Raw genomic sequence first — 19,229 nt, 5'->3', positions numbered from 1 at the left:
GCACATACATATGCATAAACATATACATAAAACTTGTTTTGGAAACATATTTATATTATTGCTGAAGGCACATATATAGTCAGTTACAGTTACATATTTAACTATGATGCCAAAATGTGCTCACAATGACTGTGACACTCATTTTTTTTTTAAATATAAAATTAAGAATTGATCAATGGGACCTCATGAAACTGAAAAGCTTCTGTAAGGCAAAGGACATAGTCAATAGGACATATTGGTAACCAATAGATTGGGAAAAAAATCTTCACCAACCTCATACATGATACAGAGCTAATATCCAAAATATGTAAAGAACTCAAGATGCTAATCTCCAAATTAAAAAAAAATAAAAATGGGGGATAGAGCTAAACAGAGAATTCACAACAGAGGAATCTTGAAAAGGCAAGAAGCACTTAAAGAAATATTAAAAGTCCTTAGTGATTAGAGAAATCAAATCAAAACTACCCTGAGATTCCACCTTACATCAATCACAATAGCTAAAATCAAAATTTTAGGTGACAGCACATATGGAGAAAGGAACACTCCTCCATTGCTGGTGGAATTGCAAACTGGCTCAACCACTCTAGAAATCAATCTGGAGGTTCCTCAGAAAATTGGAAACAGATCTATGTGAAGACTCAGATATACAACTCTGGGGCATACACCCAAAAGATTCCCCACCATACTGCAGTAAAAGGTGCTTAATAGCAACCTTATCTGTGATAGCCAGAAGCTGGAAACAATTCAGAAGTCCCACAGTGGAAGAATGAACAAAGAAACTATGGTTCATTTACACAATGGAATACTATTTAGCTATTAAGAACGAAGACATCATGAGTTTTGCAGGCAAATGGATGAAACTAGAAAATATCATCCTGAGTAAAGTAACTCAGACACAAAAGGACATACATGGTATGTACTAACTTATAAGTTGATATTAATCAAAAAGTACAGAATATCTAGGGTACAATCCACAGAACTCAAAAAGGCAAGCAGATGCTTCAGTCCCACTTGAGAGGGAGAAGATAACAACCATAGGAGGCAGAGGGAAGGAGGGATCTGGGTGGGAGATGGGACATGGAGAGGAAGGGGGAGCATGATCAGGTATTGGGGAAAACAGGACTAAAGCCCTTGAAGGCCAGCAGAAAGAATGGAAACAGACAACCTCGGGAGATAGGAGGTGGGGGGACCCTCTAGGATGTACCAGAGACTTGGGAGGTGAAAAACTCTCAGGACTCAAAGGGAGGGACCTTAGATGAAATGTCTGACGGTAGGGAGAGGAGACTTATAGAGCCCACCTCCAGCAGGAAGACAGGGCATCAAGTGAGGAATGAGGTTGCCATCCGACAGTCAAAAACTCTGACCTAAAATTGTTCCTGTCTAAAAGAACCACGTGGACAAAAATGGAGAAGACACCGAGGGAAAGACGACCCAGTAACCAGCCTAACTTGGGATGCATTCCAAGGGAAGGATCCAAGGCCTGACACTATTACTGATGCTATGGTCTGATTATAGACAGGAGCCTAGTATGGTTGTCCTCTAAGAGGCCCAACAAGCAGATGACTGAGACAGATGCAGATACTTACAACCAATCATTGAACTGAAGTTGGGTCCCAGGTGGTTGAATTAGGGAAAGGCTGGAAGAAGCTGAAGAGAAGGGTGACCCCATAGGAAGACTAGCAGTTTCAACTAACCTGTACCCCTGAGATCTCTCAGACACTGAGACACCAACCAGGAAGCATATAGGAGCTGATCCATGGCCTCCCAAACATATATAGCAGAGAACTTCCTGGTCTAGCCTCAGTGGGAGAAGGACTGACCCTGGAGAGACCCAGGAAGTGGGGAGGCATAGAGGGGGGAGGGGAAAACATCGTCTTGGAGATGGGGGGAGGAGGAACTGTGAGAGGGTGGACTTGGAGTCGGTTAAAGACTGGACTGTAAAAAATAAACATAATAATAAAATATTTTAATAAAAATAAAAATTTTTATTTTGGTCATTATAGATTTAACATGTCTAATTGATTTCCATTGTTTTACTATTAATGAATATGGGCACCATATGATTATGACTTTCTCTTTATTTTATCTTTGATCGAATTTTGTGCTTCATCATTGATCAAGTTCAATACTTAAAGTTCTTGATTTCTCTGCAACTTTTGTGCATTAGACATGAGTATGTTTTCTTACATGTTATAAGGATTTTTGACTATTTGATGATTTGACTTCATACTTATACATAAATGACTAACAATGTTTTAAAGTTGTTAATAATAAAATGCCTTCTTCTAAAACCAAATATAGAGTTAAATTTATTCCTTATGACATTTCAGTAACAGTCGGCATCTCCTGATTACAACTCTTGCACATTAATAATGGATGATATCTCACTCAGGAAGTAAAGGAAGACTTTTTTTTGTTCTTACAGAGACTTGTTCTAGAGGCACATTTAGAATTGCCTTCAAATATCCACAAAAACAGTACTATCAAGAACAATAAGGTGAAAACTGCCCGAACTTCTCAGGGTGTCTTAAAGTTCAGATTCAAGAAGAGTAGAAATGTAAAACCCACCAAACCTGAATTTTAGACCATAATTTACTGTGTTAACGTAAGAAGGGCAACACCTGCATACCTGAGGCAAACACTGTGGGTGACAAGCTGTTTACTGCCAGGTGTCTGCCATTGAGACAACAAGCCACAGTAGTCAATCTTAAACCCTTCCTGTCTTCAAAACCACAAACTGCTGTGCAGGGCCCTCTAGCTTTTGCCTTTAGCATCTTCTCCAGTGTCCAGCTGGACAGATATCCATCAGGTAGGTACTTAAAGCATCACACATGTGAGACCATCAGTATACAACTGAACATTTATACAAATTATGACAAATTATACATCACAGTGACTGGTAGTTTCCTTTTGATCATAATGCCCATATATTGAGTTCTAAGCATGATCATCAATGGGATTGGTCACCTCTCGGGTGATAAGATCTTGGGATCATGATACAGAATGTAGACACTGCTCACCAATCAAGCAAACTCATTGCAAAAGCAGATATAAAGTCATCTTAAACATAGGGATAAAATTAATAAAAGAATAAAGAATGAAATGAAATATTGTTCTGTAAATTCTCTACAAACTACAGACTTTTTCCTAGAACTGAGAAAAGCAAGACCAAAGGGAGCAAAAAAGTTTGGATCATTTATTATAACTAAAACCACACGTTATAATGCTCTCAAGAGATTCTAGCTATCCAGACATCTGTTGGATAGCACATGCACATGCAGCCAAATATGCATCTTTAAAGAGATTTCTAGGTTTTACCATGACAGCTTTACGATTCAGAAAATAGATAATCCAACTACAAGAAGAGATAATTTGAGAGCCTTGCTTGAGGCCCCTACTGCTCCAAAAGAGAAAGCTTGGTATCTGAGAGTATAAACTATTTTTAAAAATTCCAAATTTTAAAAATAACTTTGGAACTGCTGAAATACAAGCATACTTTAATATGAATTTGGGCTAAGTCATCAATCTCTCTATTGAACCAAAATGTATTAGAAGAGACTTTGCAATGGGATGAACTACATGTGTGTCAATTCCTGTAGTGACATCAGCAGGATTTTCTACCTTCTTTTGATCTGGATGCACACTTGCTTTCTGACATGGTCCAGAAGAGTCTATTCAATCTCAGCAAATAGAAACAGGACTTCAGTGATACTGAAGATGCTAGGGCCACTCAATACAAGCACAAGCAAAGCCAGCAGGAATTAAGTTTTAGAACACATGCTTGTGGTTTCAAAGAATGAACTCAAATCGCCCATATATCAGGTTGTTTCCACAAGAAAAAAAAATGGCACATTTTGCCTCTCATCAGTCCTTTGCAAGATTTTTTTGGTGTGTCATCTTTTCACCAAAGAATTCAGAACATATTGGCTGCAGACAACTGTTCGTGAAACCTTATATTGTTGATAAATAGCTGAAAAGAAATAAAGATAGCTGTAAATTCCTCAGGCCACAGAGAATGCCTTTCCATAATGTTTGTAGCCTACTTGAAAGCTGATGCAAAATTGGCTGAGAATGGATTGTGAAACAGATTTCTCCATTTGAGCCATCCCTTTAGATGTTTTCCTGCGTGAGCTACGAGCCACAGCAGAGCGACAGTGGAAAATTATTTGCTGATAGACAAAAACCCTGACTCACAAAACATACGCTTCAGTTGGTGGGTTGTTCTCCACTGAAATTCATGCAATGATTATCTGTTTGCATTTTTGTTTGTTTGGTTGGTTGGTTGGTTTTGTTTCTAACCTACACAATTTCTGTCACCAAAGCACATCTGATTCTTTGAGGGAAATCATGATTTGAAAACATCTCAAACTCCCAGCCATAGCCAGTGGAAAAGAAGATCTTACAAAACATTTGTAAGAGTTTCTAAACATACAGACTTGAAACACTAATTTCCTGTTCGATTGGTACAAGCCATTTGCCTGTGGGAATATCACATTGTACTCTTGGATATAATTATTTAAACAAGAAGGGTTTGTTTTTAAGACAAATAAGTTAAATAAATAAATAAATAAATAAATAAATGTGAAAAGATGGTGGTGAACAATTTTGAGAAAATGTTTTCAGAAGGAGGTGGTGCTACTTAACTTGGACAGCAATCCTAAAGATTTTAAAATTCAGTTGGAACAAAGTTAATGTTAAGCAAACACAAAAACATTTTCAAAGAACAGTGTTAACCAGTGCAGTGATTTTGAGACTAATTCATAGCCTAACTTTCTTGCCATATAAAATTTACTTGAGTCCTATGGCTATCTCCATTGTATGTAAGCACATAGCAATGAGAACAGTGGGCTCATTTCTTCACGTTGGACCTGTAGAATAACTTAGAAAAAGAAAGCTATATCCTAAACATTTCCTAGGATGTATCTGTTCCTAACCTCACAAATTCTTGTTTCTTTTTCTCTTTCTTTGTCTCACCATTTTCATTTTTTTCCTAACAACTCCCCATATATAAATATAAATACAAATATGGATATGGATATGAATATTAATATGAATATATAAATAATATACATATATACAAATATGTAAATATATAAATAAACATAAACAAATATAAACATAAACAAATATAAATATAAGTGTGTGTGTGTGTGTGTGTGTGTGTGTCATTTCTAAATACCACTCAGGGTAACTGGCTAACAAAAATCACAGCTAATCTTCTGGAATAGAAATAGATTTAGTTAGATAGTCACAATGAGATAGAGGTATTCCAAACTTGCATCAGCTTCTCGAGATGCTTCACACATTCAGTGTGAATTTTTCAGCTTTATGTGTTCTATCTTTATTACAGGTCATGGCAGAGTTCATTTCATATCACAATGACTATCTGGAAAAACAGGCGTATTCCATGAGTCATTGACTTCCGTAGTTCAGTCAGGTTGGAAAAATGAAGAAGTCAGGGGTTACAGGTAGGACTCGCATAGATCAATGCAATGAAGTGGTAAGAGGAGTCTTGGAATTGATTGTAGTCTGTTCCATTTAAATTTTACTCTAGACTCATATCCTACATCTCATTTGAAGTTTAAAATGATCCTCATGTTGAAGTGTACCTTTTATGGGCCCCAAGTGATTAGGGAAGAGGTTTACTAATAAAACCAATCTTTTTTATTTCCCCTTACTTACTTTCTTTGCTTCTAGGTAGAAGTTGTTAAAGGATTGTGTTTCAATTCTTCGTATCATCAATATATACACATAAGTGTATGTGTGTATATATACATACTATGTGTGTGTACATAATTTTTGTCCTTTTCTCTTACATCCATATATATGTGAGTGTGTGTGTGTATAAATATACATATATGTATATAAACTTTCTTTTTCTAAACCTTTATTTTTTCTTATTACTAATTTCATAATAGAGACTTTATTACTTGTAGCTTCCCGGTTTTCTTATATACTTGTATTTCTTTATATACTTGTATACACCATACCAAGATATATATATATAAGTCATAGTCAACTTTTGTTTTTTAAGGATGTATACATCATTTTCTGCATATTTTTCACAGGGGCATAACACATCAAACCTAACTTACTAATAGGTCCTGCTTGATGGCAGTTTTTGAATATCACTTTTACTTATTTTAAACATTATCAAAATATTATTTTAATATTTTGTGTGCCTTTCATTTTTTTCTATGAATGGCAAAGTCATGAAGTAAAGGATTCTGAGACAAAGTTAAAGTACTAATGCTAATTTACTTTCCAGGATAGCTTTCTAAAAGACTACAATTCTTTACTTTTCTAACAGCTATATCTTTGAAGAACAGAACTTTCCCTTAATCAAGTTGGCTTTTGCAAGGCTTCAAAGTTACAAATGCATGATTACCCATATTGTATGCAAATTGTTTTTCTCTAATGATCAAAGTTCTTCCCGAAGATTCCCAATCACATGTGATATAAGAGGAAGAAAGTCTAAAGTGAATTCTGCAATTGGAACATGTGACTTTGTGAGATTCTTCTGGAAAGGGAAGTCCAGGAAAGAGTATGAATGTAGTGTTTACTCCTATGAGATAGGTAGAAGCTTCATTAAGGGTTTACAGAATTCCAGATTGGGTTTGTGAAGCCTACAGGGCTGTACTATGTTTGCATGTGTTCTCTCTGGTTCTCCATCCTGTGTGTTTTCATGCAGACTTCATTATTTGGCTGTATTTAGCATGCATCCTAATATTTCACATACATCAAAGATGGTTGCCATTGGCCTTCTGGTCATAAAATTGTGACACTGGATTTGTGCGTAACACAACCATATCACTCAAGAGGGTGTAAATATCCTTTTAAACATATATGTAATGATTTCCCCCTCTTCAGTGAAAAATAAGGTTACAGCATATGCCAAAAAGGAAGAAAACAGCTTTGTAGAAATGGGATATGATGAGTTGATGATCACTAATCTTCTTACTGTTACTAAATAAAAATAAATTTCAAAATAAGAGTCCAGACACAGCATTCACTGTGCTGTATTTGAAAGCTTTCTGCCCATTGTAATTAGAAAATCTACATGCATATTTGTGACATTTTAGCTACCTTAATTGAAATAACACCAACAATGTAAATATCCAATACTATAAATAGTAAATATTAGTAAATGTTATTAAAGTCATTAGAAACCATATAGTTCAGGTTGATTTCTATATCAAAATTTGGTTTACTTATTCTCTATGCTGAGAGGAAACATTTATAAATACTAATTTTTTTTGATAAAACAGAAGAAAATCTCATAATTTCCTGCTAATCATTTGTAAAAATTACCATTACTATTAATAAAAGTATCAGTGTGTTCCTAATCATTCAGAATTCAACTGGTTAATATGTTTCTTGGGAAGAGAGGAAGAAGAGTGAATGTTTTAAAGGAAGCATCTATATTACTTGTCTCTTTGGTGTTTTCTATGGTCTAAGGTAAAATTATCATGGTGCCTCTGTGTTTTAATTGAGATATAAGGATGACTCTTGTGTCTCCTTGACAATTCCTCTCCAAACTTGCAACATCCCTTCTTAACTGTGAGGCCTTGAATAAAACACTGCACTATCAACAGATACTCACGGGTCTTGGATGAGAAATGCTTGGCTTTCTTTAGCCAATTTTTATAAATGGGAATTTTTTTTAAAGTTATTAGATATAAATTACAGCTAATTTACATTTAGACTAGAGTTAATAATATTTTAATGTGGCTAGGTGAAATTAATAGGTCATTTCAGAGACATTTATCCAATCTTTGTAGCCTGGGTTTTCAGCAGATGACTACCAATTGCCACCAAGTAAGCATAGATTTCAGGATGTAATCTACAGATGTAAAATTTACAGTATGGATTGGAATCAGAAAACTACAACCTGATTCCCCCCATTTCTTCAGTAGATGGAAGTTTTCTCATTCGTTCTTATAAACTGTTTACATCCTAGCTTTCTATTCTCTGTCTTTTATAAAAACAAAGATATGCTTTAACAATTCATGTCATGGCAAAGCAACCCTTTAGTACTGACTATCATAACCTTAATCAGGGACATAGTTTAGTCTATTCAAAAGGAACACTATAGACTAAGTGACAATTCAGCAGGAATGGAGGACTAAGATGATGCTAGACATTGAACCTGAACCTATGTTCAATGTTTAAAAAAAAAAAAAAAAACATTATCAGCTTTAGTCCCTCTGAAGAGAAATAATCAAAAACATTTGTTTACTATTTTCCAATGGTACCCAGTATTCTCTACCTATATGTAAACTTATGCACTCAAAGAAATTATTTCCAGGTTTTCTTTAAAAAAAAAAATTGTTTTGCAATGGGGTTCATTTTGTAGCCCTGGATGACCTGATAGTCACTGTATAGATGAAGCTAGTTTCAAACTCAGATATCCACCAGCTTTGCTTCCTGGGTGCTGGGATTAAAGACATCCAGGTTTATTTTTTAGTGTATGTACATGTATGATTGTATGTGGGTTAGTACATGTGAATACAGTGCCCCTGGAGACTAAAAGAGAACAGCAGAAAAAGCATGACATGAGGCCAATGGACTTTGGGGACTGGGGTCAGTCCTTCTGTGATGTTAGTCATTGGGCAAATTTCCTTTACCCAAAGGACCCATCACTCTGACCCCCAGAAAGTTTCTTTAGAAATCATACAGTTTATGCCTCAATATCTTAATGGAGGAATAGAAATATAGTTTTCTGTGTTTTTTGAAACTTCAAAGCCTTCATTTCACAAATAATCTGTGTCTCCAACATTTAGAATGATTTTGCTTCTCTACCAGGCAACACCTTAATATCTTGTGATGTACAATCTTGATATGAAATCCATAATATCTTGGTTAGTAAGAAATGAAGCAAATTTTAGCAATCATTATAGTTTAGAGAAGGCTCATGTAAAGAGTCTCTTACTGAATCCAAATGTTTAGTGGCAGCTTATATAAATTTATGTTTGTCTTTAGATGTATTTCTTAAGAAGTCAGAATAACATCAACATGTTTTTATTACTTTTCATACATATCAGATTTTATGAACATATGATGTGGTACAGAATGTTGTTTTATTTTCTTTTGAATTTTAATGTTAGGTCACTTGTTCGTTCTCTCTCTCTCTCTCTCTCTCTCTCTCTCTCTCTCTCTCTCTCACACACACACACACACACACACACACACACGGCATTTGACATTCATCTTAGTAAAAAACAAAATCATAACAAACTTGTAGCAGAAATAACATGAGGTCTTGTAAGAGAAATAAATCTGGGGATCTTCAGAGGAACACAAGCTGAAGCCAGGAACAGCTTGTGTTTATAGAGAAGCTTCATCACAAAGCAAAACTCCTTTTACTTTTGGTAAGTTCAAATGTAGTGAACTACAAGAAAGCTACAAACGAAGTTAGCTTTATATTTCAATAAAAATGCCTCATTAGCTTTGCTAATGAAGAAAAATCAAGACTGTGGATTACAAAATTATACATCTTAAACTAGGTAAATTATGAATAAGAACTATAAGTTAGAATGGATTCCACAGAAATATGAGAATCAATATGGGAAAAAGGTGAGAAGATTAGAAATACTTAGTGTGATCCTATGTATGTCTGATAACACAATGCACACAGTTGCAATCACTTTGAGCATTAATATGTATGTGTGAGAGTACAAATCCAAACATTCCCACATTTAACTCCTTGCACGCAGAAACCCAGTTCAGTTCTGAGTTTGCTTGATGTTCATCTTCCTTTCTTCTCATGGTTAACAATTACATATTATCCTCAACCTAACTACTCTTCTTACCTTATACACCTTCACAGTTTTTCATGGAAATCAAAACAATTTTGACATTTATAACACGAGGAAAAAGTTAAGGAAAGTGAGTTTTTCAAAGCATATTCTGAGAAAAGTATGCTTAAAACTCAGCAGGGTCCTAAAAGAGCAAAATGTAAAATTCTCCTCCTGTACAAAACTTACCATGTATATTTACTGAAGAACAGATAAAAGCTTTCAAATTGTTGAAATTAATGGTGATCTCTAAGAGAGTCACAGAATACTCTGTCAGAAAAGCTCATTTGACCATTGATCTTGTTTTTAGTCAAGCCTACATTATGAGAGTACAGTTCCCACAGGACTTGCAGAACCCATTTTTTAAACTACCAATAGAAAGGGGAAAAGCCAATGTAAGATTCCTAACAGTCTTTGGGATCTTTGCAAGGAGGGCAGATACGGGTCACTTGTGATTGTATCAGCATGTACGTATGTAAAACCTGTTCCACAGAAAGGAGAGTAGGTCACGAGTAAGTCAAGTGTGACAGCAACACAAACTTTAGGGACATATAAATGTGCACAACTCTAACAATGCAAACTTTAAATTACGTACACAAATGACCATCCTTGAGGGAGTTCATCACTTCGGAAAAATAAGGAAATTAATTTTATTCTTAGGGAAGAATTATACCTACCAACCTCAGAACTCTATTATGATATGTGATCATTAATTTAAATTCTGAAATATACTCTAAAACAAAATTATTACAATCATAGTAAATTAGTTTTTAAGCAACATAAAAGTTTTAAGTGAGATTATCTCAACATCACAAGATATATTGTCAAGAGATTTAAAAATATAGTCACAAACATTTGTACATGCTAGCTTACAGTAATAGCTATCACATTAAATTTAATTTATTTAACACTATTAATTTATCATTTAATCATACTGAATCAAATATTAGATTAAATCAAATTTCCTTCAACTAATGAATATGGAATTAAAAATATGCTTTCATTCAATAAAATAAGATCCACTCCTTAAAAAAAAGGAATTCTATGCACATATAATTTGGATGACTCTTGATACCCCCATGTTAAGTGAAAGAAGCCATATGTAGGATTCTATTTGGCTTCAGTGAAGAGAAAGGGTAACTTCGTAGAGGCTTCAAGTAAATAAATAGTTATCAAGAATGTAGAGTGGGAGTAAATAGGGAGTACACTTTAACAAGTAAACAGCTTCTTACTGAGAGGTTAGAGTGTTCTGGAATTAGGCGTTAAAGATTATTACACAAGATGGTAAATAACTAAGAACTACTGAATCATATTTATTAAAATGGAGCATATGCTTTTCTGAATTATAACTAAGCAATAACTTTTAAAGTTAAAAACCAAGTTTGGTTTTAGTTAAATAGAAATTACAGTACCAACCTGGGTTTGCACCTTTGTAGAACTGACTTGTTTCATATTTTATAGGTGAAGAAGATAAAGCACCTTGTTCAATGTCCATACTGCTTTATTTTATGGACCAAGCTGAGTTAGAAAAATGAGCATTCTGACTCCAAACTCAGGCTCTCCACTAACATACAGAGGTAATACCCTTGACTCACTTCTATAAGCATATTAGCTTCAGGAGAAAACTATTACAAAAAATATTGTGACAGCAATCCCAAGTCCCTTCCCTTATAGGTGAAGCTACTATATATTTTTAATCAAACTATTCTTGAAGTAGTTAAATTCGTTTACTTCTCATCTAATGAAAGATGATAATTACCTACATTTTGTCAGCTCAGATACCTAGATTTGGGAAAATGTTCTGACCTGGTAAAAGTCACTCCTTGCTTTAGAATTTTACATGGAAACATCTGTTTCCTATTGTTACCTATCTGTTCCTATTATTACCTCAAGATTCTCTCAGAAACTGTTCGCTCTGGTAATTAGCTTCAAATGAACAAAGACATCTTATCCAGTGTCATGTCCCTTTTCCCAGCGACAAGCCACAACCAAGAACTTGTAAATGCTAAAATATGAAAGCTAACCCCTTGGCTCGAGGATCTTTCTCATACCAAAAATATGATCCCCTAAAACATTATCTGAAAACTGGCCCAAAGGCTGTTTCCTGTAAAAACTGATGCTTGTCATGCTCTTCCAGTTGGGGTTTCAATGTGGCATTTGATATTATGTCTGAATTTCAGACTGGAAAATGATTACTAAGACTCAGTATCTTCTACTCTCTCATCACTGGCCCATGCAAGAGGTGCTGGCGCTTCTTTTACAACCTGTTGCAAGATAAACACACTATGCTGTGCCTTCAGTCATTCTTGTCAGAAGCACCTATAGCAAGTGTCATTCTTTTTTATAATCAAGGCACTCTGAAGTGTGATAGAAATGATTATAGGAAGATTCTCTGGAGTCCAAATTTTCCCTGCTGCTGCATGTACATTTAGTTCAAGATAATAAAAAGTTTATTGTGGAGATTAGTCTAACCAGAGACTTCCAATGATTATGCCAATAGTTGATCTTAATCTGTGTGGGTGCTTTGTTTTTCCAGTTGGGTGCAAACATAGACTAGTCATTAATCATAATTATTATTAATTACTAAGCTTACACTGAGAAGCCTTTGTACATCCAATAGGGAAACTTCCCTTCCCTAGTAATCATTGTAACACCGTTTACTGCCTTGCTTGCTAACACCACTGGTACTCTGACTGCATGGATAACCACAAAGTGTCTAGTTTATCAATCTCTTGGAGCAAGTACAAAGATAAATTTGGGAAATTTGAAATTCTAGTTAGGGGTTATATGTTAACATAAAAAAAATTATGTGTAATATACATATATACTAATATGTTGACATACATATATAATGGAAAGACAAAACTACTAATTGCATATAGTAAATGCTCAGTAAATGTTATTGTGGATTAATAAGCCTAAGGAGATCCTCTCAAGACATTTCAGTGGAACAAAAGCCTCTTGTGTACCTTCCATAGCTAAGAACCTGGTTTTTCATCTTTATGAAACTATTTCAATTTAGAATTCTGAAAAAATTATTTGATCCAGACTCATTACCAATTTTACAAGTACAAAAAATAAGCAAAGATTAACAGAAAGCAACAAGGAATCATGCCCATTTTCTTCTTATTACTGACAGAACACCCGAAGGAGAAATCATTCCTTGCCTATTAGGAGCACAGTTACTCTGACTCCCCAGAGGCCACAGAGGTGAAACACAGGAACCCTTCCAACTGACATATCTCAGGATAGCAGCTACTATACTGAGACCCCAACAATATCTAGGCTCCTGACACTGAAAGACTTCAGCTTAACTTTTCTGTTAAAACATTACAACTGACAAAGGCTAGCCCGTGATGCTTAGGCCCATAGCACACTCTTCACCGAGAGAGAAAACCTAGTCTCCACCATAGACTCAACCAGAAGCTAAGATGGGTTTGGGACAACAATGACACCTGAAGTGCCAGCACCATGATCTTCAGGACCAGCAAACTACAGAGACATGTGTTCTATAATATATATTATATTTATATTATTCTAATATGTATATATACATATTCACTTCTACTTCTAAGTATTTTGAATATTAACTTTACAGTACTCATTGATGTTCTCTGGTACTTAAACCAGAGAATGTAGGAAGAGGAAGAAAAGGGAAAGAAAACAAAGACAGGACAAAGAAAAAAGAGAGAGAGAAAAAAAAGTCTACTCTTAAAATATGGTCCCTATTTATTTTTCAAAAGTCTGGTCTGTAGACCACATTCCAAAAAACAATCTGTTTTACAATGCATAACTGAAGCATACCACTACGTTTGAAATCTACTGGGCAGAACACATGGTATAGAGTGCAGAGTCATGGGAGATTTACAGAGGGGGTGAGTTATTTGTAAACATAAGGTATGAGAGGATTATGTTCAAAGGAACAGATTCCCCACAAAGCAGATGAGAGAAAAGTGCTGAGACTTTTCTCAGGCTAAGCTTTCACGAACTAGTCATTCTCCTTTCCACAGGAATGCAGGGATTATTGCAAAATGGCTCTGTTCTACAAGCATATTAGCTTCAAGAGAAACCTATTACAACAAATATCTTCCAAAAATGATGTCTCAACATTTTCTTCTTTCTCTAGAGAGGAGAAAATCTGTCTGCTTACCTGTATCGAAGCCCACACTTGGCACGATGTCCACTGTCCCATGAAAGGCTCCGGCCCATGCTGAGGTAGCAGTGGTGACTGTAGTCAGATCTGTTTTTGTGATGTCACATTGGGGAGCAGGAATCCTAGCGGCACGCACTGATGGCATTAGCAGGTGCCCATACGCGGGATCCAGGGCAGAGCCAGCAGTTGGGTGGTGGTGGTGGTGGCGATGCATGTGAGCGTGAGGATGGTGATGCCGCATGTACATGTCATGCATGTGGCTGTAGGACGGGCTCACCTGAGATGCCAGAGGATAGTGCCAAGATTCAGAAGCAGTAGGGGGTGGGGCAGGGCCAGTCTGATGAAGACCATGTCCTGGCCAAGAGCTGGGGTCTGCTGTTGTAAAGGTGCCATGGGGTGCAGTGACTTGGAAGTCAGGATGAACTCCCCCCAAACAGGGCGCAGGTGGGGGCTGATAAGAGCTGGTCCAAAAGGAAGTTGGGAAATTACTCCGCTGGCTTGAAAGAGCTGAGCTGTCTGAGAAGACAGAAAACACGTTATTTACATAAGATATTGTTCTGGGTTTGATTGCCTTTGCTTGTCCAGTAGTATTTTACAAGCAAGTGGATTACCATCCACTTTTTCTCTCTCCAATGATCTGATACTGGGCTAACATCTGGGGTCCTGTATCAGGGCAATGGGACAAGATTCAAAGTTCTGAGAAGAGTCCCCTGAATTTGCTTCCTGGGTTTCTGCTCTCCCAGTTTTTACATCAAGTTAATAACTGTAAATCTTCATTTCCTCTTGGGATCCTTGTGGCTCTTAGTTCTAAACAGAGGTCATTGCTATAGATTTCTGTTTAACATGTGTGCCACTGATGGGGTATGTGTAGATTGAATATATTTTTACTTCTTTTAAATACCAAACCAATTTTTATTTAAACATAACATTTCAATGCCAGAAGTAAGAAACTATAGCAAGATTATATACAATTGTCCTCACCATATCAAGGATCATGAAAAAGAATATATTTTATTTTCTTACTTTTGAGTAAACCTAGACTCATAGTGTGGTCTTGGAAGTAACGATGGTTAATATTTAATGAGAGTAGCCAAATGTCCAACATCTCCTGAAGGCCACTCATGAGCTCATCTGATTCTCACTCTAGTCCCATAAGAAAATGGAGACAGGCAAAAGTTCAAGATTTGGCAAGCATATGCTTACTCTTCAAAACCAGATAGCCTGCCTCAATGGTCAAAGGGGAGTAGATTTCATAATTGCCATAAGAGAGACCAATTAAGACTCTGGACTGTGCCTCAGTGGACAAAGGACAGTAGACTTCACAATGACTACAAGAGAGAACAATTTGGATGACAACCTAATCACCTTGACTTAGAGAGTCTCTAGAAGCGATAAATAACATAGGTCCAGGTTGAGTTGTACTTTTCAGGATCTGTAGATCTTATAGACAACTAGAGTGCACACACTGAAACAAGAAAGGAAGGAGGACCCTCTCTACTTCATCAGCACCCTCAACTCAGTGTCTTTATCACCTCAACATTTATGGGTGAACTACTTTGGGTTAGACATAGAGAAATCTAACATTCACACATAGCTGTCACTGTTGATCACAATCAGGAAGAACACAGGGAAGGAAGACAACCTGTGAAGATGTTTTCAAGAGCTGGAAATGTGATAACCATGTTGAATTAGATTAGCTGAATAGGAGGTAAGCCTATGAAGAGGTGAGGTAGAGTTCGAGGTTGAAGGAATACAAGGCAAAATATGAACATATGTACACAGTCTACACAAAGGCACCCAAACACCACAATAGTAACCAACATCAGTAGCATTTAAGCAATAAAATTCAATAGGCAAAATTTAGCCAGAGAGAAAGAGAAAGGGGAAAGGAGAGAAATGAGAGAGAGACAGACAGACAGACAGACAGACTGACTGACTGACTATGGAGATATGAAAGACTCAGAGTAGTATGGTTTTTCTGGCCAGAGAATTGAAGTCAATTATAATGTGTATCCAAGGGATCTTAAGAACTATTTAATCTAGAGAATGACCAACTCAGACCTGTACTTAGAAAGGTCTCTGTCCACACAATAGATGCCTTCTTATAATAATGTGTATTTATATAATCTCTGCCCTGTGAAATCTTCACTTTTATTACAGACTTGTCTTTTCTCATATTGTAGTCATAAAAGGACTTCTTGATCTCTTCTTTGTCATTTCTTCCATTAAAATAAAAATAACTTACTTTAATTCATACACTTTAATTCATATACCTAATTAATAACACACATCTTCCTCAATATTTTTCATTCTGGGAAATATGCTACTAATTATTTATGTTAAAATTGGACATAAGGTTGCAAGAGGCTTTACTTGTGAGTATGCACTGATATGTTTAGGCCAGGTTCTGCAGAATAAAAGAATCTAGATTTTTCTTTTGAACAAAGGATATCCTAAGAGGTGTTCTTTGATAGAAATATTTAATCTAGCATGCTTATATATATTTAATTACTTCATATGCTTCCAGGACATGAACATGTTTTTCTTACCTCAATATAAGTTACCTGAATCACCTGCCATGTGTATCATGGGGTTAATAACCAAATCAGTCTATCTCTGTCATAGTCCGACATCTTGTCTAAGTTCCCTAATGATTTTGGTATTATGAGAGCATGAAAAACATCCATTCTTTCTCTGTCAGATCTGCACCAGTGGTAGCATGATTCACTCCTTCTTCCTATGATCAGGGACCCACAGTTTCAAATTCATCTCCTCAGCATTACTATGGATCTCAGAACCCTTGAATAAATCTATAAAACAATGCTCTTCAAGAAAGAAAAGGAGAGAAAGGTTGCTGAAGCCTTCGGCCATTCCCAGAAAGCTCTTAAATGAATTACTCTTTGGGAACGCTCACCACTGGTTAAAAGACAGTACTTAGGAATCAGCCGTGAGAGCATTGTAGGGCAGCTTGCCAGGCACCAATCTTCCACTTTGTTGACACACCTACCATCTTTGGTATGAAATCCTTCATTCTGCTCTTAATTTGTGTCTCCTGGTACAACCAGAATCTGAATATAAAAACTGACAACCCCTGATACACAAAGATGTGTCAGGGACACAAGTTCTTCTTATTGAGCCTTTTGAGGAAACTGTACAAAGTACAGAGATAGTATTCCACTTATCTGTATATCTTCCTCTTGATTTGTATCAAGATGGATCTATTCTTATTCTATAACTGTATAAGCATTGTAAATATGCACACACAAATTCACATATTGAATATATTCCCTACCAAAATATTATTGTCCTTTACATGAAGTACTCTACTGTGATAAGTGAACATATTATCATTGAATGAAGAACTTTACTTTTTAAAAGACACTGTCTAAAAATTGAACCACTCTTTAAAATTCCCCAAGGGGAATATATTAAAAGCAACTTAATATTTTCCCAGTTGGCAAAGGGTCTCCTGAGATTAATACAAAGTTTGTAGGGATCTACATGGCCCTTTTCAACAAACAATACTGAATTTTACAAGTAAGTGAAACAATATTGAATGGAAAATATGTTCATGAAAAAAATCTATGATTCAGGATCACTCTTTGGTATTTGCTTATTTAAAGAAAAAAAATGTGACACAGAGAAACAGATGCTACACTGTGCTTCGTGTTGGAGAACCAGCACGCTTATTTCATATGTATGTAAATTTTTTTTCATTATGTGACTTTTTGCTTATGAGTACTTAATCACAGCCACATTTGGTGGATAAGAAAGCGGATGAAGAGCTGCAGGAGCTATTTCCACGTAACGTTACCTTTAAGGTTAGTGGAGATGACTCGGAACTAGATAATGTTAAGACTGACTCCACTAGGATTCCAGAGCCATCATTCCTCAACATTCATATAATATTAGCATTCAGATGGTGACAATACTGATAGTCTTGTACATACAAAATGACCTAAATATGATTTTGTTGAGTTCACTTTTAGGAACACATACACATTTATTTATAAAAACGGACAATGAGGTGAAATTGATATGTTATCCAATACAGTCTTTCCAAAGTATGCCAAATAATGTCACATCTGACTTTCAGGGAAATTTTTGTTTCATAAAGAAACAGAAAAGCTAGCCATAGATTCCAGAAGCCAAGTGTTCTTTTTAGATATTTCAGATCTAAGTTCTTTTTCGAATTGCACAACACTAGGGTGCTTTTTATAGCAACCCTACATACCAGAGAGGGAAGGGGCAAAAACTGTGAAACAATTTAGGAAAGATTCAAATTTTAATTTTTTTAAATAATAAAAATGACATTAAGTGAAAAATAAAACAAAGAAATGCCACCATAAATTATCTGTAATAATGTTCTGCTGACACATCCTTAGAGCAAATACAGATGAAAAACCTTAGTATCCAATATAGTTTTCTTTTAAAATTCACACTAAAGAAAACATTATTTAGAGCATTGGGGTTCATGCCTCTGAATTCAGTACTCAGGAAGAGGAGCCAGGTAGTGGAGTCCTCAAGTTCTCTAAAAACTTGGACTAAGTGTGTCCACCAGGTGAGCAGAGCTAGGAGCAAGACCCTGCCTCAGTAAGGAAGAAGAGAAGGAGGAAGAGGAGGAGGAAGAGGAGGAGGAGAAGGAGGAGGAGGAAGAGGAAAAAGAAGGGGAGAAGGAGGAGGAGGAGGAAGAGGAGGAGGAGGAAGAAGAAGAAGAGGAGGAGGAGGAAGAGGAGGAGGAAGAGGAGGAGGAGGAGGAGGAAGAGGAAAAAGAAGGGGAGGAGAAGAAGGAGGAGGAGGAGGAAGAGGAGGAGAAGAAGGAGAAGGAGGAGGAAGAAGAGGAGGAGGAGGAGGAAGACGAGGAGGAGAAAGAGGAGAGGGGAGGAGGAGGAGAAAGAGGAGGAGGTGGAGGAGGAGGAGGAAGAAGAGGAGGAGGATGAAGAGGAGGAGGAGGAGAAAGAGGAGGAGGAGGAGAAAGAGGAGGAGGGGGAGGAGGAGGAGAAAGAGGAGGAGGTGGAGGAGGAGGAGGAAGAAGAGGAGGAGGAGGAAGAAGAGGAAAAAGAGGAGGAGAAGGAGGAGGAGAAGAAAGAGGAGGAGGAGGAGAAAGAGGAGGAGGGGGAGAAAGAGGAGGAGGGGAGGAGGAGGAGGAGGAGAAGGAGGAGGACTAAAAAAGGAAGAAAAAAGCAAGAACACTATTTAAACTCAATTCTTAATCTGTAGGTTCTTAATACTTTTAAGACCCATTCCGTGATTCTTCTGCTTCCTATAAAAAGCAATTG

General features: G+C 36.4%; 1 protein-coding gene across 3 annotated transcripts in view; it reads right to left on the bottom strand.

Moving 5' to 3' along the window:
- The window catches only part of Vgll3 (vestigial like family member 3), a 51,314-nt gene that overhangs the window by 12,385 nt on the left and 19,700 nt on the right, over positions 1–19,229 (bottom strand). For all 3 annotated transcript variants that reach the window (XM_034515649.2, XM_034515650.2, XM_034515654.2), the window contains exon 3: positions 13,948–14,466. In XM_034515649.2, the coding sequence (XP_034371540.1) occupies positions 13,948–14,466 (519 nt within the window). The remainder of the gene's footprint in view (positions 1–13,947; positions 14,467–19,229) is intronic.

This window comes from Arvicanthis niloticus, chromosome 12 (assembly GCF_011762505.2).
Source record: "Arvicanthis niloticus isolate mArvNil1 chromosome 12, mArvNil1.pat.X, whole genome shotgun sequence".
Lineage (NCBI taxonomy): Eukaryota > Metazoa > Chordata > Mammalia > Rodentia > Muridae > Arvicanthis > Arvicanthis niloticus.
Note: the sequence above shows the minus strand (reverse complement) of the source record. Positions and strands in the feature narration are given on the sequence as shown.